The following is a 24,725-nucleotide window of genomic DNA, read 5'->3' as shown; positions in this document are numbered from 1 at the left end:
TATTCAGAAGGCTTTCATGCTGCCAGATTTAATTGGAATAATCTTCCTTTGCCTCCTGTTTCCTATTTTACATTCTGTGTTTTGTCCATTTTGTTTACAGGTTTCCAGAAAACCAGCACAAAGTAGGAGGTTGTCTACTGAGTCTCATGCCTCATTTTAAATCTATGTATCTGGCTTACTGTGCAAACCATCCTTCAGCTGTAAATGTGCTCACTCAGCACAGGTAAATAGTTAACATTTCCCCAACTAGCTGGTTTTGCAATGAGATCCTTTCTTAGGACCACGTCATTTGGAAATCCAAGGTCTTCAGTTGGACTCTTGATTATCCCTGTTCATTATGCCAGGAATTGATTCATTGTTACATGGATTGATCGTCCATTAATCCAATGAATAAATTCTTGAGCACCTACTATGTGCAAGGCCCTGTACCAGCTGATGGGGATACAGGAATGAACAAGGAGGAGGAGGTCCCTCCCCTCATTGAGCACAGAATCTTGAGGGAAATGCACATATTAAATTAAACGTTGTAAACATGTCATATTATGAAATAGTAAATTAAAAGGGTTCTGTGAGATAACATTAACATGATATCAACTTAGTGGGATGTGAAGAAAGGGTCAGGGAGGGCTTTCCTGAAGCAAAATTCTATTTTGAGCCTATCATTTAGCTTTCCCCTGCCCCAATTAATGTTTTATCTGAGTTGCTGACACATAGCTAAACTGCGTAGGTTCATCTCTTTTTGCCTTCCCTTGTCTGCGTAGAGAAAGTTTTAGGCAATGATGTAGCTACAAAGCAGGTGTTAGCTGTGTGACAGATACTTTAAGCAAAGGGCTCTGATAATAATTATACATGAATATAAGTTGCTTCCGATTCATGATGAACAATAGAATAGTGTCTCCTTTAAGAATACGAGTCCTTGCAAGGGACCTAGATAAGTGTCACACCTCTCCTGCCATCCTTAGCTTCTGACTACCCACCTCTGACACATTCACTGACACATTCATCTGGGCCAGAAAACTGTAAGACAGGCTTGGTGACAGAATTTTACCTTTGAAGTCATATGCTGGAAATCCAGGTGGGACAAAAGCAAGTCCAACATATAGAGACTCTTGACTTAAGTTGGAGACTAAGATGCAGAATGGACATGGATTCTGGAAGCTGTTCAAGACTGAAAAGAATATTCTCTTAATCTGACCTAGATTTGAGCTCCCAGAGCTAGGCTATAACATTAGTTGACACGAGCCTCCAGAAATGACAGAAATTTTGGTTCTTGTCCCGGTTTATTAAGGTGCAATATTTATTGGCTTTACAAAGATGTTATGTAAGGACATTTTAAAGGTTGAACGCAGTAAGTCCTGCTTGAAGGTCAATTTTATTCCTCTGATAAATTTTGAACTCTTATGGAATAGCAAATATGGAAATCGGAGTTTAAAGAAAGAGAGGTCATGAATCTGGAATTTTTAGGCAAGTGGCTCAAATGCTTATAGCTAACATTAGCTAGTAATAGCACTGACGATGTGCCAGGCACATGATGTAAAAGCCTATGAGGGAGTTATTATTATTACCATCTCTGCTTTACAGATAAGACATTGGATGGCTTAGGTTAAGTAATGTGCCCAAGAACTCATAGATCTTAAGTGGTTGAGCCAGAATCCAAGTCTGTCAGACTTCTAAAAAATATTTTTATTAAAGACATATATTTTATCCACAGAAAGAATAATGTAAATGCAAATTTAAAGGATCACAATAAAATGAGCACCTGTGTATCTACCACCTGGCTTAAGCAATAGAAAGTTACCCTTTTCTTTTCTCCCTCTCCTTCCCTCCCCTCCCCTCCCCTTCCCTCCCCTTCTCTTCCTTTTTTTTTTTTTGACAGAGTCTTGCTCTGTCACCGAGGCTGGAGCGCAACTGCAACCTCTGCCTCCCAGGTTCAAGCGATTCTCCTGCCTCAGCCTCCAGAGTAACTGGGATTACAGGCATGCACAACCACGACCAGCTAATTTTTGTAGAGATGGGGTTTCACCATGTTGGCCAGGCTGATCTCGAACTCCTGACCTCAAATGATCCGCCCACCTTGGCTTCGCTTGACGGAGCAAGACTCCGCCTCAGACAAAAAACAAAACAAAAACAAAACAACAACAGCAACAACAACAAAACAAAGTCACTGCACCAATTTATTTTCTCACTATCTGTGTATGAGGGTTTCATTTTCTCCACACCCTCACCAAACATTTGTTATTGTCAGTCTTTTTGATTATAGACATATTAGTGGATATGAAGTGGTTTCTCATGGTGAGATTGATATGCATTTTCCTCAGGAATAATGATATTGAGCATCTGATATGGTTTGGTTCTATGTCCCCACCCAAATCTCATCTTGAATTGTCAACCCTGCACGTCGAGGGAGGGACCAGGTGGGAGGTGACTGGATCATGGGGTTGGTTTTCCCCAAGCTGTTCTTATGATAGTGAGTGAGTTCTCACGAGATCTGAAGGTTTTATAAGGGGCTCTTCCCCCGTCGCTCTTGCTCTCTTTCCTGCCACCTTGTGAAGGAAGTACTTGCCTTTCCTTTGCCTTCCACCATGATTGTAAGTTTCCTGAGGCCTCCCCAGCCATGTGGAACGGTGAGTCAATTAAACCTCCTTTGTTTATAAATTACCCAGTCTCAGATAGTATCTTTATAGCAGTGTGAAAACGGACTAATACAGCATCTTTCATGTACCTACTGGAAGTTTGTATGCCTTCATTCAAAGAAATGTCTATTCAGATTCTTGGCCTGTTTTTAAATTGGGTTATGTGTATTTTTATTGAGATATAATTTATATAACATAAAATTCACGATGTTAAACTATGCAATTCAGTGGTTTTTAATATATTCACACGGTTGTGTAGCCATCATCACTGTCTAGCTCCAGAACATTTTTATTACTCCCCTCTAAAAACCCATCCCCAGTCACTCATTAGTCACTCATTATTAATGGCTAATGATGTTGTGATCTTTTCATCTTGCTTATTGGCTATTTTAATGTCTTCTTTGGGAATATGTCTATTTAAATCTTTTGCTCATTTAAAAAATTCAGTTAGCTGTCTTTTCATTGTTGAGTTGCAACAGTTCCTTATATATTCTGGATATTAGATTCTTACCAGATACATGTCTACCTTGGAGATACTGTGCATTTGGATCCAAACCACTACAGTGAAGTGAATATTGCAATGAAGTGAGTCACATGAACTTTTTGATTTCCAAATGAATATAAAAGTTATATTTACACTTTACTGTATAGTCTATTAAGTGTGCAATAGCATTATGTCTAAAAAAGCAAGGTACATTCCTTAATTAAAGAATACTTTATTGGCTGGGTGTGGTGGCTCATGCCTGTAATCCCATCACTTTGGGAGGCCGAGGTGGGCAGATCACTTGAGGTCAGGAGTTTGAGACCAGACTGGCCAACATGGTGAAACCCCGTCTCTACTAAAAATACAAAAATTAGCCAGGCATTGTGGTGCATGCCTGTAACCCCAGCTACTCAGGAGGCTGAGACAGGAGAATTGCTTGAACCCCGGAGGCGGAGGTTGCAGTGAGCTGAGATCGTGCCACTTCACTCCAGACGGGGTGACAGAGCAAGACTCCATCTCAAAAAAAAATACTTTATTGATAAAAAATGCTGATGGTCATCTGAGCCTTCAGCAAGTTATAATCTTTTTGTAGTGGATAGTTTTCTCTCAACGTTGATGCTTGCTAAATTATCAGAGTGGTGGTTGCTAAAGGTTGGAGTGGTTGGGGAAAATTCTTAAAATAATACACCAGTGAAGTTTGCCACATCGATGGATTCTTCCTTTCATGAAAGATTTCTCTGTAGCACATGATTCTGTTTGATAGCATTTTACCCATGGTAGAACTTTTTTCAAAATTGCAGTCTTTTCAAACCCTGCCACTGCTTTATCAACTAAGTTTATGGAATACTAAATTCTTAGTTGTCATTTCAATAGTGTTTACAGCATCTTCCTGACAAATAGATTCCATCTTAAGAGACCACTTTCTTTGCTCATCCATAAGAAGCACCACCTCATCTATTCAAGTTTGATCATGAGATTGCAGCAATTTAGTCACGTCTTTAGGCTCCACTTCTAATCCTAGTTCTCTTGCTGTTTCCACCACATCTTCAGTTACTTCCTCCACTGAAGTCTTGAACCCCTCAAAGTTGTCCATGAAGGTTGGAATGAACTTCTTCCAAACTCCTGTTAATGTTGAAATTTCGACCTCCTCCGCAAATGTTCTTAATGGCATCTAGAATGGTGATTCTTTTCCAGAAGGTTTTCAATTTACTTTTCCCAGATCCATCAGAGGAATCACTATGGCAGTTATATATAGCCTTCTGAAATGTAGTTCTTAAATAACAAGACTTGAAAGTCAGAATTACTCCTTGATCATGCACTGCAGAATGAATGTATTAGCAGGCTTGAAAACAACATTAATCTCCTTGTACATCTCCATCAGAGCTCTAGGTTGACCATGTGCATTGTCAATGAGCAGTAATATTTTGAAAGGATTTTTTTTTTTCTGAGCAGCAGATCTCAACAGTGGGCTTAAAATAGTAAACCATGCTGTAAACAGATATGCTATTATGTAGGTTTTGTTGTTTCATTTATAGAACATAGGCAGAATAGATTTAGCATGATTCATTTTTAAGGGCCCTAGGATTTTCAGAATGGTAAATGAGCACTGGCTTCAACTTAATGTCACCAGCTGCTTTAGCTCCTAACAAGAGAGTCATCCTGTCTTTTGAAGCTTTGAAGCCAGGCATTGACTTCTCCTCTCTAGCTATGAAAGTCCTAGATGGCATCTTCTTTTAATAGAAGGCTGTTTCCTCTACATTAAAAACCTGTTCTTTAGTGTAGGCACATTCATCAATGATCTTAGATCACCTGGCTAACTTGCTGCAGCTTCTCCATCAGCACCTGCTGCTTCACCTTGCACTTTTTTGCTAAGGAGATGGCTTCTTTCTTTAAACTTCATGAACCAACTTCTGCTAGCTTCAAACTTTTCTTCTGCACCTTTCTCACCTCTCCCAGCCTTCACAGAATTGACGAGAGTTCGGGTCTTGCTCTGTATTAGGCCTTGGCTTAAGGGAATGTTGTGGCTGATTTGATCTTCTATCCAGACCATGCAAACTTTCTCCATACAACAATATGGCTGCCTCGCTGTCTTATCATTTGTGTGTTCACAGGAGTATCACTTTAATTTCCTTCAATAACTTTTCCTTTGCATTCATAACTTGGCTGACTGGTGCAAGAGGCCCAGATTTCAGCATATCTCGGCATGCCTGCCTCACTAAGCTGAATCATTTCTAGCTTTTGATTTCAAGTGAGAGACGTGTGACTCTTCCTTTCACTTGAACACTTAGAGGCCACTGTAGGATTATTAATTGGCCTGATTTCAATTTTGTTGTATCTCAGGGAATAAGGAGGCCCTAGAAGAGAGAGGGGGAAGAGGGAATGGCTGGTGGGTGGAGCAGTCAGAACACACACAACATTTATTTATTAAATTCACTGTCTTATATGTGCATGGTTCATAGTGCCCCCAAACAGTTACAATAGTGACATCAAAGATCACTGATCACAGATCTCCATAACAGATATAATAATAATGAAAAAGTTTGGAGTATTGTGGCTGGGCGTGGTGGCTCATGCCTGTAATCGCAGCACTTTGGGAGGCCAAGGTGGGCGGATCACCTGAGGTTGGGAGTTTGAGACCAGCCTGACCAACATGGAGAAACCCCGTCTCTACTAAAAATACAAAATTAGCCGGGCATCCTGGCACATGGCTGTCATCCCAGCTACTTGGGAGGCTGAGGTAGAAGAATCCCTTGAACCTGGGAGGCGGAGGTTGCCGTGAGCCGAGATTGCGCCATTGCACTCCAGCCTGGGCAACAAGAGTGAAACTCCGTCTCAGGAAAAAAAATAAAAAAAATAAAAAAGTTTGGAGTATTGTAAGAATTACCAAAATATGACACATAGACACAAAGTGAGTACACACTTTTGGAAAAATGGCACCGATAGACTTGCTCGACACACAGTTGCCACAAAACTGCAATTTGTAAAAAATGCAATTATCTGTGAAGTTCAATAAAGTACAGTGCAATAAAATGAGGTGTGCCTATATATGATTTGAAAAAATGTGCTTTCATTTTTTGGGTTGTCTTTTCAGTTTCTTGATGGTATCCTCTGAAGCCCAAAAATTTTGATTTTACATTTTAATTTTGATGATGTCCAATATGTTGTTTTGTTGTTGTTGCTGGCACTTTTGGTGTTATATCTAAGAAATTATTGCCTAATCCAGGTCATGTAGATTCATGCCTATTTATTTTCTTAGAGCTTTATAATCTTAGCTTTTATATTTAGGTCTTTAATTAATTTTGAGTTAATTTGTGCATATGGTTCCATTTTATTCTTTTGCATGTGGATATCTAGTTGTCCCAGCACCATTTGTTGATTTCTATTCTTACAAATTGAAGTTGTGTTTTGTGGCCCATAACGTGGTCTATCTTGGTGAATGCTCCATGTGAGTGTGAGAAGAAAGTATGGCTGTTGTTGAATGAAATATTCTACAAATGTTAATTAAAACCACTTGATTGATGGTTCTATTCAGTTCAACTGTCTGCTTACTAATTTTCTACTGCTGGATCTGTCAATTCCTGATAGAGAGATGTTAAAGTCTAACCACAATAGTAGATATATCTCTCTTTTCAGTTCTATCAATTTTTGTTTCATGTATTTTGATACCCTGTTGTTAGGTGCATTCACATTAAGGATTATTATGTTTTGTGGGAGAATTTGCCCTTTTATCTTTGTATATTTTTCCCTCTTTATCTCTGATAATTTTCCCTGATCTGAAGTCTGCTTTGTCTGAAATTAATACAGCTAGTCCAACTTTCTTTCAATTATTGTTAATAGGATATATCCTTCTTCATCTCTTTACTTTTAATTGTCATAGATTAAAATATATGTTGTAGACAAAATATAGTTGAGTCTTGTTTCTTAATCCACTCTGACAGTCTCATTCTTTTAATTGGCGTATTTAGAAAATTCACATGTTAAGTGATTATTTATATATTTGGATTAGTATCTCCCATGTTTTCTATTCATTGCAATTGTTCTTTGTTTCTTTTTTACCTCTTTTTCTGCCTTTTCTGTTTTTAGTAAACATTTTATATTATTTTATTTCCACTTTTCTCTTAGCATATTATACTCCCTTTAAAAAATTTTACCAGTATCCTTAGAGTTTATGTTATGTATTTACAGCTAAATCTAACAACACTTTCACATAACACTACACCATTTCATAGGTAACTTATAACAGAATATTCTCAATTCCTCCTTCTTATCCCTTATAATATTATTGTAATTCATTTCACTTTTCCATAAAGTAAAATCACCCAATACACTGTTGCTATTATTACTTTGAACAGTTATCTATTAAATCAATTAAGAATAAGAAAAATGAGGCCGGGTGCAGTGGCTTATGCCTGTAATCCCAGCACTTTGGGAGGCCGAGGTGGGCGGATCACAAGGTCAGGAGATCGAGACCATCCTGGCTAACACAGCGAAACCCCATCTCTACTAAAAATACAAAAAATTAGCTGGGTGTGGTGGTGGGCGCCTGTTGTCCCAGCTACTAGGGAGGCTGAGGCAGGAGAATGGCATGAACCTGGGAGGCTGAGCTTGCAGTGAGCCGAGATGGTGCCACTGCACTTCAGCCTAGGCGACAGAGCCAGACTCCATCTCAAAAAAAAAAAAAAAAAAAAAAGAAAAATGAAATATTTTGTTTTACCTGGATTTATTATTTTTCTGATACTTTTTTCCGTGTATCCAAGTTTTGTTTGTTGTTTTTAAATCTATATCACTTTCCTTCTCTCTGAAGAACTTCTTTTAACATTTTTGCAAGGCAAGTCATCTGGCCACAATTTCCCACATTTTTTGTTTGTTTGAGAAAGTATTCAGAATTCTAGGTTGTCATTTTTTTCCTTCAACACTTTAAATATTTCATTCCATTCTGTTGTTTGCATGGTTTATAATGAGAAGTCTGATATAATTCTTATCCTTGTTCCTCTATAGGTAAGGTGTTTTTCCCTGTCTGGCTTCTTTCAATATTTTCTCGTTGCTTTTGCCTTTCTGCAGCTTGAATATGAAATGGCTAGGTGTAGATATGTTTTGCTGTATATCCTGCTTGGTGTTCTCTGAGATACCTGGATCAGCAGTTTGGGGTCTGTCAATAATTTTGCAAAATTCTTGGCCTAATAGGGTCAACATTTTAAATATTTCTTCTCTTTTCTCTTTCTTTTCTGTCTATATTCCCATTATGCACGTTACACCTTTTGTACTTGTTCCACAGTTTTTGTGTATTCTCTTCCATTTAAAATTTTTTTCTTTGCATTTAAGTTTAGGAAATTTCTATTGACATATCTTGAAGCTCACTGTTTCCTCAGCTATGTTTAGCCTATTTGTTAGACTATCAAAGGCATTCTTCATTTCTGTCACAGTATTTTTTATTTCAGGCATTTTCTTTTGATCATTTCTTAGTGTTTCTATCACTCTGCTTACATTACCCATCTTTTATTACATGTTGTCTATCTTTATCCGTTAGAACCTTTAACATATTAACCATAGTTATTTTGAATTCCCTAATAATTCCAAAATTTGTGTCATATCTGAGTCTGATTCTAAAGCTTGCTTTGTCTCCTCAGACTGTTTTTTTCTTGCCTTTCAGCATGCCTTGTAATTTTTTGTTGGAAGGCAGACATGATAAATTAAGTAATAGGAACTGAGGTAACTAGGTGTTTACTGTGAGGTTTTCTGTTAATCTGACTAGGATCTTGCCTGTGTTTAATGTTTGCTGTAGCAGTAAGTATGAGGGGCTTTAGATTTTTCTTGTTTCCTTTTCTTCTCCCTTATTAACTTTGGCTTTCTTTCTTTCCTTTCTTTCTTTCCTCTTTTTTTTGTCTCACTGTCTCCCAGGCTGGAGTGCAGTGGCGCGATCTCAGCTCACAGCAACCTTTGCCTCACGGGTTCAAGCAATGTTCATGCCTCAGCCCCCTGAGTAGTTGGGATTACAGGCATGTGCCACCACGCCTGGCTAATTTTTTTGTATTTTTAGTTTAGACAGGGTTTCATCAAGTTGGCCAGGCTGGTCTCATACTCCTGACCTCAAGTGATCCACCTACCTCAGCCTCCCAATCCTGCTGAGATTGCAGGCCTGAGCCACCGCGCCCTGCCTATCTTTGGGTTTCTTAAGAACTCCTTCTTAAATAGAGTCTGTGTCTTGCAGATCCCTCCCTGTAATCCACTGTTATTATATATTGGGGCCCTGTCAATGTGGTGATAAGGTGTTGGGGAAGGGGATACATTTTGTAATGTTATGAACAGGTCTCAATTTTTTAGTAGACCTGAGTCCCTGGAAATTGACCTGCAGAAGCAATTCTTAGCCTTTTTTAGTCCTCTCACATATGGCAGGAAGATGAGAGAGGGCTGAAGCTGGCCTATTGTACTTTCCTCAGGTCAGATAAGACTTGGCAACATAGTTTCCCTTGGAAGACAGGCCTTTGTTTTGGAAAAGGTTCTGGGATTATTTCAAAATGGATGCTCCACCCCGCCCCCACTCCTACCCCAAAACATGAGAGGATTTTTCTCTGATCTTCACTATGAGAATATTTTTGGGTTTTTGGATCCCAAACCCACAAAAGCATTGCCCTGCCTCCTCAAGATGGTTCTCCAGGAGTTTTTAAATCTCAAGTTGGGGTCCACATTTAGACTCCAGGAATTCATTAAAATCACTATGCAAGTGTTCCTGCCAGTTACTGGGTCCAGTGGCTTCTGCTTTAGGGAAGCTAATCTCAGCTGTAATTCTCTGTATTCACTGTTTCTCCAGATTTTGAGGTGGTGATTTTTTCTGTGATCTCAATTCTCAGTAAATCTAACAAAAGTCATTGATTTTCAGTTTGTTCGGTATTTTTTTAGATTATGACTATAGTGTGATGACTTCCAAGCTCTTTCCATGTCAGAGCTGAAATCAGAAGTGCTTTAATGATTTTTTCACTATATTTTAATTTTTATTATTTTAAACGTTTTTGTTATAAATTTTCTCTATAATATTTCACTATATTTTGGGGTGTCTTTTAGTGGTTACTCTAAAACTTTCCATATATATCTTATCAGAATAGACTTCATTTTTTATGCTAACTTAATTCTAGTTATATATAAAAACGTGACTCCTGTATAACTGTTTCCTCTTCCCTTTTTGTTATTATTATTATAAATATGAACTCCATATACACAATAATACATGTTATAATTGTTATTTAATTTTATGTCCATTAATACAACTGAGAGAAGAAAGGAAAGGAAAATTATATTTATAGTGTTTGTTATATTAACTTTCTTATTTGCCGTTTCTATTTCCCTTCATTTTTTCCTGTGAATTTGTGTTACTATCTGGTATTATATTCTTATTCCAACAGACCTTTGCTCCCACCCATCTCCTTCATGCTGTGGTTTTCAAATATATTAAATTTATGTGTGTATAGGTCCAACAATGAAATTATAAAATTTTGCTTTGTCCAATTGCTTTTATATCAGTTAAGAGAAGAAGAAGCATGTATTTATACCGTCTTTCATAATTGCATATTTACCTTTATTGGTGCTCTTTGTTTTAATATGTGAATTTAAATTTAAGTCTGGGTTTACTTGCTTTCAGCCTGAAGGTCTTCACTGAGTGCTTATTGTAAGGTGGATTTTTAAGAAAGGATTCTCTCAGTTCTTGTCTGGGAATGTTTTCATTCCACCTTCCATTTTGAAAGATAGTTTGGATGAATACAGAATTCTTGGTTGGCAGTTCTGTTTCTTTCAGTACTTTGAGTATGTCATCCCACTGCCTTCTGGCCTCAAAGATTCTGACGAGAAATCAGCTGTTAATATTATCTAGGTTCTCTAGCCCATGACGAGTTGTTCTTCTCTTCCTGCTTTCAGTTTTCTCCTTGACTTTCAGGATTTTTATTATAATTTGTTTGAGTGTGGACCTCTTTGCATTTATCCTACTTGAAATTCATTGAGCTTCTTGTATGTGTGGGTTGATGTTTTTCTCAAATTTGGGAATTTTAGTCATTATTTCTTTGCATATTTTTTCTGCTCCATTCTCTCTCTCCTCTCTTTTTATTACTTCCATTATGTATATGTTCTTTTGCTTAAAGATTTTCCATATTTCTCTGAGGCTCTATTCATTTTTCTTTATTCTTTTTTCTCCTTTTTATATTGCATAATCTCTATTGATGTATTTTAAGTTTACAGATTCTTTCTTCTGCCAGTTCAGATCAGCTGTTGAGCCCCTCTAATGAAATTTTAAATTTCAGTTATTTTACTTTTAAACTCTAGAATGTTCATTTGGTTCTTCTTCTTTCTTTTTGTTTACAATTTCGACATCTTTATGGATGTTCTCTATGTGGTAAGACATTGTCATCATAGCTTCCTTTACTTCTTTAAGCATGGTTTCCTTTTGTTCTTTGCCCATATTTATAATGGCTACTTTGAAGACTTTATTAAGTCTGACATTTTGCCTCTTACTGACAATTTCTGTTGTTTCTTATTTGTGTAAGTTACACATTCCTGTTTCTTTGTGTGCCATATTGTTTTTTGTTGTTGAGGACAAGACATTTTAGGTAATTTTAGATTTCACAACTGTGATACTGATTTCATTCCCCACTCTCTGGGACATGTTTTTGTTGTTTGCTTATGTGTTTGTTTAGTAACTCGATTTGACTATTTTAGTGAAGTCTATTTCGCTCACAGCGTACAATCTCTGGTATCACTCTTCAGAGGGCACAGCCTTGGTCAGGCATGCAGTCACTCTGGAATGACAGTGGTCTTAGCAGAGCTGTCTTTGACTGTCTCACTCCCTGATCTCTCTTTTAAGCCCCATTTGGTATCACACCCAGGTGTTAGGCTCTCCTAATTTCCAGCTGATTGGCTCTAATATTTTTGACAATTTCGTGGGGGCATAAATTGCTCCACCATCTGATCTAATTAAGTTCAAGTGGAGACAGTTTTTGAGACCAGACTTTGAGGTTTCTTCTGATCCTTCTTAGCACTTCCTAGCTGTCTGTTTCCCTGGTTCTCTCTCTGGTGACCTAGCTGGCCTATGGGTTAGCTTTTTGCACTTAAGTGACAGGAGCTACCTGCCTCCTTTTATTTGCTTACTACTAAAATCTCCTTTCTTTTGGCAAGAGCCCTTAAGCTTGAATATCCCCACATGTCTTTTTTCCAAATAAAACCAATTTCTTCATGGAGAGCTTCAGAACTCTTCTCTTCCCATGGACTGCGCCTCCCTCTGAGCAAAATCTCACTACTCTGGGAGCTGGGCAGCATGGGTACCCTCTGGTTGCCTCTTCCAGCTTGCCTTTTCCAGCATGGAACTCTGTACCCTACACTTGGGCTGGGGCGAGGGTGATTGGGCCTACTCTCCAGCCTGTGTGGGGGCTGCGTGAAGTGAGCTTTCGACCTCTCAGGCACACTCACCAGGAATTTAGCCTCTTTTACACAGAGTTGAAGGGGAGAGATGTGCTGATGACCTGTCCCTCCTGGTGAGATATCATATTTTTTGACTGGTAGCTGAGAGGCCAGGGAGGCCTCTCTACTTGGTCACAGTTGCCCGGAATGGAGCTTCTGTCAAGCTGAGTTGGGAGAAGGGAGAAAAGGGAGAGCTGATCATAGCTCAAATGCTTTAAATTCTCCCTGTTCTTACTGAGTTTTAGTAGATTTTCCTGAATAAATACTTTTTTTCATTTATCTTACACCATTAGGACAACTTCTAGATATTTTATTTATTTTTATTTTTATTATTATTGGCTTTTTAGAGACAAGGCCTTGCTCTGTCACCCAGGCTGGAGTGCAGTGATACAATCATAGCTCAACGCAGCCTTGAACTCCTGGGCTCAAGCAATCCTCCCTCCTCAGCCTCCTGAGCAGCTGTGACTACAGGCACACACCACAACACTCAGCTAATTATAAAAAAATTGTAGAGACAGGGCTTTCACTATGTTGCCCAGAGTTTGCTGGTCTCAAACTCCTGGGCTTAAGTGATCCTCCTGCCTCAGCCTCCCAAAGTGCTGGGATTACAGGTGTGAGCCACTGTGCCTGGCCTAAATGGTTTTCACCTGTTATGCTTTTTTTTTTTTTTTTAACTGAGTAGTGCATCCAATGAATCTCATGCCACCATCTCAAAAGTGGAAATCCTTACTGTTTCCTTTTACATCCTTCTTTGCCCCTGCCTGATCTGAGCCTAAACTTTTTGCCACTTTTTTAATGTCTCACTTTACAATTCTACCACTTAGAGGCTGTTTTACCCCAGGCAATTCACTTCATTTCTAAGCCTTAATTTCCTCACTTGTAAAATGAGGGTCAAACCACCTACCTTGCAGGATTGATGCGAGTATTAAATGAAATAATGTATACTAAGCACCCAGCACTGTGTCACCATGCCCCATGTATCCTTTAAACATCTTCTACCTACCAGCTACTAGTTTCTTTTTAGGAAAAAAAGTATAAAATATTTCAAGCATACAAAGAACAGAGATAATATAAAGTACACCCACGTACCCACTATTCAGCTTAAGAAACAAATTATAGATGCAATTCAAGTTCTGTGTATCCTCTTGAATATTTCCTGCTCTTCTCTCCCTCACCAGAGTGAACCACAGTCCTAAATTTGTCTTTGTCATTTCCAGGAATGTTTTCATACTTTTCTACATATCTACAATAAAGAAAAAATGATTCAGAGACTTTTTTCCTTTGATGAATACATAAGTGTCCTGTGAATATAAGGGCAAATTCCTTAACACCAGTAAAAGGAACACATGTTCTCCTTTTGATATGAAAACAATATTCTGGATGAATACTGGAAAGAAATGGTTTACCTCAAGTGGCAGACTTTCTGTGGTGTTTAGAGAAGTTTCCATTGTAACTCTATGTGTTAAAATGTTACTGACTACATTTACCTATGTTGGGAATTTACTTTTATAATTAAAATTAAGTAAAGGTTCCCTCAAACATTATGGTTTAAAGTTTGTTACACAGTTGATTTAAAAGATTCTCAAGTTTTTGGTGAAGTATAATGCCCTGTTTAATTTTAGTTAATGGTGTTTTTTGAGAATTTTATAATATCCCTTGAAATGATGGAAGACTCACTGGAGTCTTCATAGAACTAAATTTTTATCTTACTGGTTTATTTACAGGTAAAAGGGATGAAAATTAAAATACTTGCGGTTTTTCTCACATGTGCTTTTAATATGATCTCAACTACTTTACATGCATCTAGTGGCAATTTATGCTGACCTATTAAAGGCAAAGCACAGTGAAATGAAATTCACAGAAAATTCACATTAAACATTTTTTAGATGAAGATTTCAGCTGAAATAGGGACATTGGTGGATTTCTGTTCTTTCCTTGCTGAAGCTGTAACATTCAGGTGAACTTCTTCCTTTCGGCCTTTAGGTGGCAATACCATTCCAGGAATGCTTATAACAATTGGCCCTGAGAAGGGATCCAGCCTTAAAATTGTATGATTGCATGCAGGTGTCTCGTTAAAAATGCAGTCGTGTATGGCCTGAATTTGGATATGTAATCAGACCCCACCCTTGATGTGTCCCCATATTTGCATATATTTGAATGGCCGCTCTAGTCTTTCGTTGTCCCCTGGGTGAGGTATTTCGGGATTTCCCCTCCCTCTCCCCTGCTAGCTTGCTATGGTAGCTCCTGTTTCTTCCTGGGAATAACCTCTCTTTTACAAAAATACCCTCTTCTCTCCTGTGCTTGCTTCAGTGTGGCATTCATCCTTTTTCATGAGGGAGAGGGTTAAATGAGAGATCAGAGAGAAGAGGAGTTGGTGCTAAGACAGATCCGGACCTCACTTCCGTCTCTGCTGTGGTGTGCTTTTGCTCTTGTTAGTTCTCTCCACTCTTTGTTTACCATGGTTGCCAGCAATGAAGACTTTGAGAAACCCCCCAAAAAGTTGTGTACTTGCTCTGGGGGCAAGGAGCACAGAAAAAATTCTGAGCCTAGGTTCTGTTCTTTTCTGTCTTTGAATGACCAGAGAAGGGAGCAAGTAAGACTGATCACAAACAAAAAGTGGTAGGGACAAGGCCGGGCGCGGTGACTCACACCTGTAATCTCAGCACTTTGAGTGGCCGAGGCAGGTGGATCACTGGAGGTCAGGAGTTCCAGACCAGCCTGGCCAATATAGTGAAACCCTATCTCTACTAAAAGCACAAAAATTAGCCGGATGTGGTGGTGTGCGTCTGTAGTCCCAGCTACCCAGGAGGCTGAGGCAAGAGAATCTCTTGAACCCTGAAGGTGGAGGTTGCAGTGAGCCAAGATCGCACCACTGCACTTCAGCCCTGGCAACAGAGCCAGACTGTCTCAAAAAAAAAAAAAAAAAAAAAAAAAAGGAGTGGGGACAAAAAAAGAAGCAAAAGAAGCGCACCACCTAATCTCTGGGGCTGGATAAATGAAAAAGAGAAGAAAGGGAACCACTCTACCCAGTGTGAGTGGCACTCTTGAAATTTTCCACTGGCCAGAGGCTGTGGCAGCCAGCTCCTCTTGCCTCACCACCCCTTTTGGGCCACAGTGATTTCCCCCGAAGGGCTGGTGGGGGAGTAATTGAGGTGGAGAGGAGGAATCTCTGACCTTCTGCTAGGTAGAGTTATGATCATTCAAATTAGAAACCTATACAAAGATGCCACAGAAACACTTCTATATGAGATGGCTAAGCTCTGTAGTGTTATTATAGTATACATAGTTTTCTTCAGCTTTCCAGTCCAACCCAGAATATCCCAGAGCCCCATCCACCATGCATTGTATGAAATAAATGTATGTTGTTTTAAACAGCATTTATACACTGAGAACTGCTTCTATTGTATCATGTCACATATACAGAACATGTTAAGCTTGAAAAGCAAGTCTTAATCCACTGCTATTTCAAATGGGCTGTATAAAATTCTACATTTAAAAGACAGATTGTTCTTTGGTATAACAATATATATTTATGTATTATATTTGTGTATAATGATACTAATTTGTGTATTATGTTTATTTGGCTAAATAAAATGTGTCTTTTAGGATCTATTTATCATAGATAAAAGGCATTTTAGGACAATTTTGTTCTTTTGTTGCCCTAGTAAAATTATCTTTTCTGAAGAACCTGTGTTTTAATCCAAGATAGTGATCTCATGTTGTATTGAAATAAATTTAAATTGTTTTATAATATTTAGCAAGCCTAGAAGTTGGAATGCTGCATGGAAGGTAATAATAAGGTACACATTAGCATTTGCTTTTAATTGCTTTAACTCTTGCATCAATTAGAGTAAAATGTTGAGGATGCGAGCAGTCGTTTAGTCACTGAAAGAAAAAATAAAACTTGTTTACTAAATTGAAAAGAAATTAGGAAAATGATTTTCTCCAAATTACATTTCTACTCAAATGCACTCCAAACCCGAGTTATTTCCCTAATTATATTTTATATGCAATGAATTTTTAAACCTCTTTATGCACTTTATGCTCTTGGTTGGCAATTAAACGTCAATTGAATTTCCATTAAGTTGGAAACCACAGGTACTGGTAGTTTTTAAAGATGTGATTTTAGCAAGGTATTTGTCTTGGGATAATAGTAATAATAATGCATCCATTGACTACTTTAAAGTTTACAAAATGCTGTCCTGCAGAGAGCCAGTATGGTACCCTGAAAAGACCTGAGGCTTTGGCTTCAGACCTGAGTATGAATCCCACTGTAGCCACTTACTATCACCCTTCCTCTCAGTTTTCTCATCTGTAAAATGGGGAGAACACCTATGTTGAAATGTTGTTGTCATTAAACAAGAATGAATGCATGTACAATTCTTAGCATGAAATAGTAGCATTAAAACCCCCAATATTTAATCTTTGCAATTTTATTAGGAAGTAGGTTTTATCTCTCTTATAAGCATGAGTCAGTTGAGGCTTAGGCAACTCATCCAGGGTTGCCAACTCTGTTTTATGACCCTAAGTCTAGGACATTTCCCTCCCTTTGTCTACTTCTGGAACAAGACTACAAAACCTGATAAAAGGATTAGCAAGCAGCAGGCTGGGTGCGGTGGTTCATGCCTGTAGTCCCAGCACTTTGGGAGGCCGAGGTGGGAGGATTGCTTGAGCCCAGGAGTTCGAGACCAGCCTGGGCACCATGGCAAAACCCCGTCTCTATAATTTTTAAAAAGTTTTATAAAAGGATTAGCAGCAGTTGCTAGATATGACCTCTCATATGTGATCTAGACTCCATTAAGGCAGCCATTCCCAGCCCAACATACATGCCATACTGCATGACTCAAGGCTGCTGTTGCATTAGCTGAAACTCCATCTTTTCTCTCCTGCTCAGAAAAGCCCACGAAGGGAGAGTGTGGGTGGGTGTCTATAATTAATAAGGATAACCTGCAATCCACTCTGTTTCCAGCCTCCTAGTACTTTATTACTGATAGCAAGTTTTTTGAACACACTTCACACCTTATAGCAGCACACCACAGTTGGGAAACATGGCATAAGACGTGTTCTAGGGAGAATAAGTAGGTCACTTTGCAGTAGGGGTTTCCTGCTGGGGAGTAGTGAGAAAGATGGTGGAGCCAGTAGGAGTCTAAAAAGTTAAGACTTGATCTTGTAGGCACTCAGCTTCTTGGGTAGGAAAGCAATGAGGCTAAAATGGTAGTCTGCAGAACCTGGAAAAAGCCTGGAAGCCAGGAAAACAGTTGGTCTATTGAAGTGAGCCGGATGGGATGAGCTGAAATCCTGAACTAAGGCAGTGGCAGCAGGAATGGGAAAGAACGAACAGATCCAAGAAGATTTGTGACTGACTGGATATGCATGGCCAACCAAAGAGGTAAAAGGGCCATCTAATAAAGAAGAAGTTTCAACATAAGCTGTCACTTAGGCAGTAGGTTTCCTTCTCTAAGTATATTTTGCTTAAATATATATCAAAATGATCTTGCAGCCCCAGGACTCAGTATCCCTGTTGGTGGAAAGTAAACAGTTTGGAACGGTGCTAAACAGCAGAGAAAGCACTGGCTTAGAATTAGACATTTACAACACACAGTTCATAAAATATTAATATATTTTTTCACCAAGTTACTGCCTTATGGAAGTGTTTAGTTAACCTGCTGCACTGGTTTTAGATATTGGGCTAAGTGACTTTGTGGTTAGTCATACAAACATGCTGGTATCTAAATGCAGGAAGTGATTCTAGAACATTACAAGTGGGTGATACAACCTTGTGGATTGTTATCTTTAGGCACCTGACCAGCCAATAACTAGGACGTTTGAAGTGATTAAGAAAATGTATTTTTTTAATTATACTTTAAGTTCTGGGTCATCTGATACACTGTATATCTCACGCCCATGAATGTAGGCTCCTTAAGGGTAGGGATTTTTTGTTGTTGTTGTTCACTGCTGTAGCCCTGTCAGAGAACAGAGCCTGTCACTTAGTAGATGCTCAATCAGTAATTGTTGAATGTGTGACACCAGGGATCATGAGTGTCTGGCTCACCAAAGGAGCCCTGGTGCTGATTTTACAGAAGGAGCTTAATAAAGCCTGATTTAGTTGAGCCAAAACAAATTGAACAGCATTTGGACTAGTAAAACACATTTTTATTTGGCTTTATATTGTGTGAAATGCAGTAAAATAATTTTAGGTTGATAATTCTTTACATGAGATATTCAACAGTAACAAAATTATATTTGTTCTTTTGCTAGTGATGAGTTGGAACAATTCATGGAAAATCAAGGTGCATCGAGCCCAGGTATCCTCATTTTAACAACAAGCCTCAGCAAACCATTCATGCGACTGGAGAAATATGTTACTCTCTTGCAAGAGTTAGAACGGCATATGGAGGTAAGGGAAGGTGAACTTTCGCAAGCTCGTGTGCCAAGTATGGTCCTGTGCTCTGGAGGACGCAGCCAATTTGCCTCCAAAATGGCCTTGCAGAAGAATCAAAGTCTTGGATTCAAAATTTACTTTATCTGTTCTTCCCTCTTCTCAGGCTTCTAGTTTTCCTCTTTATGCAGCAAAATGAGATCCTTATTCTTTGCTACTAGATATTAATGATCATTCTCCTTTTTCGCTCTTCTCTTCCAAGCCTTGGTCCTGTGGCTTCCCTTAAGTCTATGCTTACTTGCTAACTTGAGTTTTCTTTTGCCCTCTCAGTAGTTTGGTCAAAATCCAACTAAGAAATCTTCTTTGGTTCTGGTATATTAACCAACTTTATGGTGGGAGATAGAACAAAACAACATCAGAATGTACAAAGAACAAGTTCACTATAGACAGGAATATTTATCTCTAGAATTCTGCCATCATTCAACTTTCTGACGCTGGATAACAATGGAAGAGTCTGGTATTCCTTAAAGACTAATGGATGGATACAATATTAGTGGTATCTCTCTACACATCATGCATGTACATCAGAGTCCCCCCACATTTTTATTTATAAGCCTACAGTTTACTTGCAACTGTTGTAGCATAGCTATAATCTTTTCTAAATATTAAGATTTTGCAATGAGGCCTGATAATTGAATATTTTTTCACCAAGAACCAAAGGCCTCATGTTATGAAAAACCAATCAGCAGAGCTAGCTCCTTGAGCCGTTCTTTTGTGATTATTCATGGGGGATTTAAGTGTAGGTGGGAGAGGAGGGCCTGCTGGAGGAGGCTGCATTTACCCTAGTTGCTCTTCCTGTGTCTGGGGAAAGGTTTTGAGGTTTCAAGGGGTTTGATTATCTTTAAAGAAAAAGAGTGCACCCGCACTCTGCCGGGCTTGTCAGCATTTGTAAGGATTGAAAGAATGTTCTCTGAGCGAAACCACATTCTCAGGGTATTTGACCTGCCTGAAAGCTGGAGGCAGTGGGGAGCTGGTGAGCAAAGCCTGTCAGTGTGAAATTTCAGTTAGGGCTCAGGAAGGTGTTGACCTCTGGATGCCTTTCCATAAGCTAAACCAGTTTGCTGAACCGTTTGAGGTTTGCCCCTCCTTGCTTATCACAAAAATCCAAAAACGAGTGGCCTCAGTTTCTATTACTTTTCAGTGTCGAAATACAAATATGCACTTATTTTGGGGAGAAACAAATCCCAGACGCTCCTGCTGCCTGGATCCTATATCTCAGCCTTTCTTGTAGTGGAGCCTGTTCTCCTCCTGCCTCCATTTGCTGTGGGTCACATGTCTTTGGCTGCCTCTCATTTCCCATCATCAGAAAATACAAGCCCTTAGTACTAGTTCACCACTGGGTGAGACACTTTGTGCAGATTTCAGAGCATTTGGCATGGCTGCTAACAGTAGAATAAAGCCTGAAATTCTTGGTTGTCAGTTGATTTGGATAAGGATAAATTTTACTGTAAAGGAATACAACCTTAATTTTTATGAGCAATGTCATTCTTGGCTTGGGTCAGGCCCCTAATCTGTTCAGCTCTGTATTTTATCACCCGAGACTAGTGGGGCAGGAGATTTAGTCTTCCCTTACTCCAGCTGAGTTCCAAAGGTCATATCCCATATGCCTCAATGTTAGGTGCACATCTACCCATAAGAATCTCTATCTTCCCTTCATAAACAGTTACGGAATTATGGATTCCTCTAAGCCGTTTTTGAATCTGTCCACTTTTCGGAATTGCAAGTACCACAGGATTGCAGGCCATGTGTAAGAGCCTTGCTTAAGAAGGAAAAGATGGTATGAAACTTGGAATCTTTTCCCATCTGCCATGTTCACACTGCTGAAAGAAAATGGAGGCATTTTAGGAAATGGAATTAGATTGATTTTTCTCTTGAGTTTTTGTTGTTGTTGTTTGTTTGTTTTGAGACAGGGTCTCACTCTATTACCCAGGCTGGAGTATAGTGGCACAATCACAGCTCATCACAGCCTTGACCTCTGGGCTCAGCTGATCCTCCCAGCTCAGCCTCCCAAGTAGCTGGGACTATAGGCATGCACCACCATGCCCGGCTAATAGATTGATTTTTCTCTAACCACGACTCTTGTTTCCACCATTCCCTACCTCCTGTCATCTACCAACAACATGACCTAATGATGTCCCCCGAATAATTATTTAATTATTATATTTATTATTAAATAGTCATTATCCAAAGTATAATAGCAAAAAGGGAAATGGGAACTCTTGCCTTTCACTACATTGTTACTAAATATATGATGCATTACCAACTCTCTTAATTTCTTAATCACCTAATAATTAGAGTCACTGAGATTCCAAATGCTCCCATGCTGCTCTATTTTTTAATCTTTAGTATACAGTAAAATTAACGTTTTTCTTCTGGTGCACAGTTCTATGAGTTTTCACACAGGTATAGATTCATGTTACTATGACCACAATTAAAATACAGAACAGATCCATCATCCCCCAAAAATTCTCTTGCTATCTTTGTGGCCATACTCTCCTTCTACCCCTAACCCTTGGCAACTGCTGATCCTGTCTCCTCTAACATTGTTTTCAAATGTATTCCTTTCATAGGATACTCATCCAGATCATCAGGATATTCTGAAAGCAATCGTAGCATTCAAAACTCTCATGGTAGGTGATGCTTTAAAATCACAATTCTTCATTTTGTATACTTTATTCCTGAAAGAGCGATTTGTGTGTAACATTTCTTTCCCTATACAAAGGTCTTTAGAATGGAAATAATAAACTTTCATGACAGTATAGCAGTGATTGTTTCACTTAATTTTGTCCTCCAAAAATCATGCTTACCTAAGAAAGGTTGCCAGGCTGAGGGTATAAAGCAATCACATTTACAGTCTCAGCCACATTAAGCCACATTAAGCATTGGTGTGTAGGTGGGGGGTTTCCTTTTGTCTCTTTGTCTTTACCCCCATTGCTCACCTAATGACGAGTCTGTGTAACTCGTCATTCACTGATTTGCATCAATACTGGATTCAACTAGTTATGCCAAAGGGTATGAGTTTTTTCTTTGCATATGAAGAAGAAATCCTTCATCAAATCTAAAAGGGGGAAAAAACCTAAAGTACTAAAATGCAAGTGCTTTATATAGGTTGCCATCAACAGTACCGGTGATCTTGTATCTTCAGTATGATGGTTAATGTATCTTCTTGAACCCACTGATATAAAACCACTTGGTGCCATTTTAGGAGGAAAGAAAACTTCATTTTGGGCAATTGATTAAACTTAGCTTCATTTCACACAATTCTGTAGCATTATAAGTGATTTGGACTAATGTTTAATTATTAATCCTTGTTGAAAGATCAGTAATTGACGTGTCTGTAGTTGAACAGCAAGTTGAAGACCAGAGTAAGTATTAGATTAAAATTGCCATTGTTATATGCCAAAAACAGTCCAATATTGGCAGTTTTACATGGCGCAAGCTAATAGAACAGCCCAGTGAAACCCACAGCATTTATTATAATTATGGTTCTTCTATTTTTTCTTGTATAAATAGGAATGTAAAATGAGTCTTTTTAAAAACCTGTATTTCTTTCTGATTATGTTATATAACTTGCCTCGATGGTTTAGTATATTTATTCCTACTATAGGTGCTCTTAAAATATGTGTACAGTGAATTTATTTCTTTGAGTTTCCATGTAGCTGAAAGGGACAGCAGAGATTTTATAGAAAATATACCCCCCAAAAATTATCTTACATTCATTTGGAAACAGTAACAGAACTAACCATGTGCTTATTTTTATATTCAATTTGGAAGGCATGCTTTTAAATTACTCTAAGATAACCTCACAGTTTCTTAAGCAGTGATATATATATATATACGTGTGTATGTGTATATATATGTGTGTGTGTGTTGATGAATAGAAAGAGTATTCATGCCCCACATAGTGTTGGCAAACTGTAATTTTTTCTTGGTTCAGTATGTCATCATGAAATTCAGTTGTATCTCTTTTTTCCAATCCTTTTAGAAATAAAAACTAATTTAGTATTTTTTTCACAGCAATCTTGGTCCTTAAACAAAGTACAGCAGTGCCTAGGTTTCGTTATAAGTTTGATTCACTGTGGCATAAAGAATTTAATTTTCTCTTTCACTATAACTCCAGGAGAAATTTTTTGTTTTTTATTATTTTCAAGATGTTACCTTGTTGGAAATTGAGCATATGTTAGAAATACAATTATTTTGTCACTAAAGCCCTATTTATGCAAAGATAGACAAGGTAAGAGAAGCTAAAGCAGGGGCACCAACCAGTAGATCTGAATCTACCAGGTCCTCACCTGGCTCTGGTCAGTGTGATTTGGCTGCTTGCTTTCCCATATTCTTTACAGGGAGGGAGAAATTAGCTCTTTTTAGCATTTTGTTTTGATGCTTTGGCAAAATGAAAAATAGGCCTTCCTCACAAAACTTTTGGGGGCTCAAGCCTAGAGATTTAGGGTAGTGGATCTTTCTGTCTATCAAGAACAGGCCTGGTCATGGGACTCACGATGAGGAATAGGGACTCAGTGGGAACCAAAGAGTCAGAAGCCACATCTTACTTTGGTCTTATTTTAGTCTATTTCATAAGAATTCCTATTCAATTATGTTCTGCTTTGGTTCTGTAGGGGCAATGTCAAGATCTGAGGAAGAGAAAACAGCTGGAGTTACAGATACTGTCCGAACCTATTCAGGCATGGGAAGGAGAAGATATTAAAAACTTGGGAAATGTGATTTTTATGTCACAAGTAATGGTGCAGTATGGAGCATGTGAGGTAAGGTGTTTCAAATCTCAACATCATTTCTTCCATCTTTCATATTTTTCTTCCTTTTTTTTTTGTTTTTTGACGGAGTCTTGTTCTGTCACCCAGGCTGGAGTGCAGTGGTGCCATCTTGGCTCACTGCAACCTCTGCCTCCTGGGTTCAAGCAATCCTCCTGCCTGAGCCCCTTAAGTAGTTTTTCTTCCTTGTTCTTGCATCAAAGTCGAATGCTACAACATTCAAATCAGAAGCTGAGCACCTGTTCTTTGTTCAACATTCTGCTAGGTGCTGTAGGAGATAGGAGAAAAGAACAAGCAATGATCCCTGTTTTCAAAGAACTCATTAAAAACAGACTAAAACACAAGTTGCAACTAGCTAACAAACCAAATAGTCAATGTTCGATTTTGCAATCTCAACAAGAGTCCATAGAAGTTCACAGGAGGGAGAGATCAAGAAGACCTTATGGAGACAGGACTTGAGGAGGGGGCACAAAAACAAAAGGGGAGGATTTCACAAGGCAGAGGTCATTGTTATCTTGGGAGAGAACAGAAATGTGGCTTTGGTTTGCTGCAGCACAGTAAGGAAACCAGCCTGTAGGGAGCAAAAGAAGCAACTTGGCCCTAGTAAAAGACTGACTGAGTCAGGTAGAATTAGACTATGCAGAAGCTTGACATCAGGCAAGAGTAGTTCAGATGGATGCAACAGGCCATGGGAAATAATGAAAGAGTCCACAGTCATAGAACAACACTCCGAAAGGGATGTTTCACACTAATCTGAGACCCATATATGTCAAATGAACTGGAGGGAATGGACGAGAAGCAGAAAGGCCAGCTGGGTTGGAAAGTGAGAAGGAGTCCCCTAAGACGGTGGTGACACTGGGAATGGAGCAGAAGGGGCAAATTGGAGGCATCTTTAGAAGGGAAAGTCAACAGGAAGTGGTGCCCCTGGGCTAGAGGAGATGAAGAATATAATTTTAGACCTG

At 38.8% G+C, this 24,725-nt stretch overlaps 1 protein-coding gene across 6 annotated transcripts in view; it reads left to right on the top strand.

Moving 5' to 3' along the window:
• ARHGEF6 (Rac/Cdc42 guanine nucleotide exchange factor 6) overlaps positions 1–24,725 on the top strand; it is a 118,387-nt gene that overhangs the window by 74,613 nt on the left and 19,049 nt on the right. For all 6 annotated transcript variants that reach the window (XM_054471904.1, XM_063660754.1, XM_063660757.1 and 3 more), the window contains 4 exons: positions 101–223; positions 18,814–18,952; positions 21,565–21,624; positions 23,611–23,757. In XM_054471904.1, coding sequence (XP_054327879.1) covers positions 101–223; positions 18,814–18,952; positions 21,565–21,624; positions 23,611–23,757 — 469 coding nt within the window. The remainder of the gene's footprint in view (positions 1–100; positions 224–18,813; positions 18,953–21,564; positions 21,625–23,610; positions 23,758–24,725) is intronic.

The sequence above is a fragment of the Pongo pygmaeus genome, chromosome X, assembly GCF_028885625.2.
Source record: "Pongo pygmaeus isolate AG05252 chromosome X, NHGRI_mPonPyg2-v2.0_pri, whole genome shotgun sequence".
NCBI lineage: Eukaryota > Metazoa > Chordata > Mammalia > Primates > Hominidae > Pongo > Pongo pygmaeus.
This window is presented reverse-complemented; position numbering and strand designations above follow the sequence as displayed.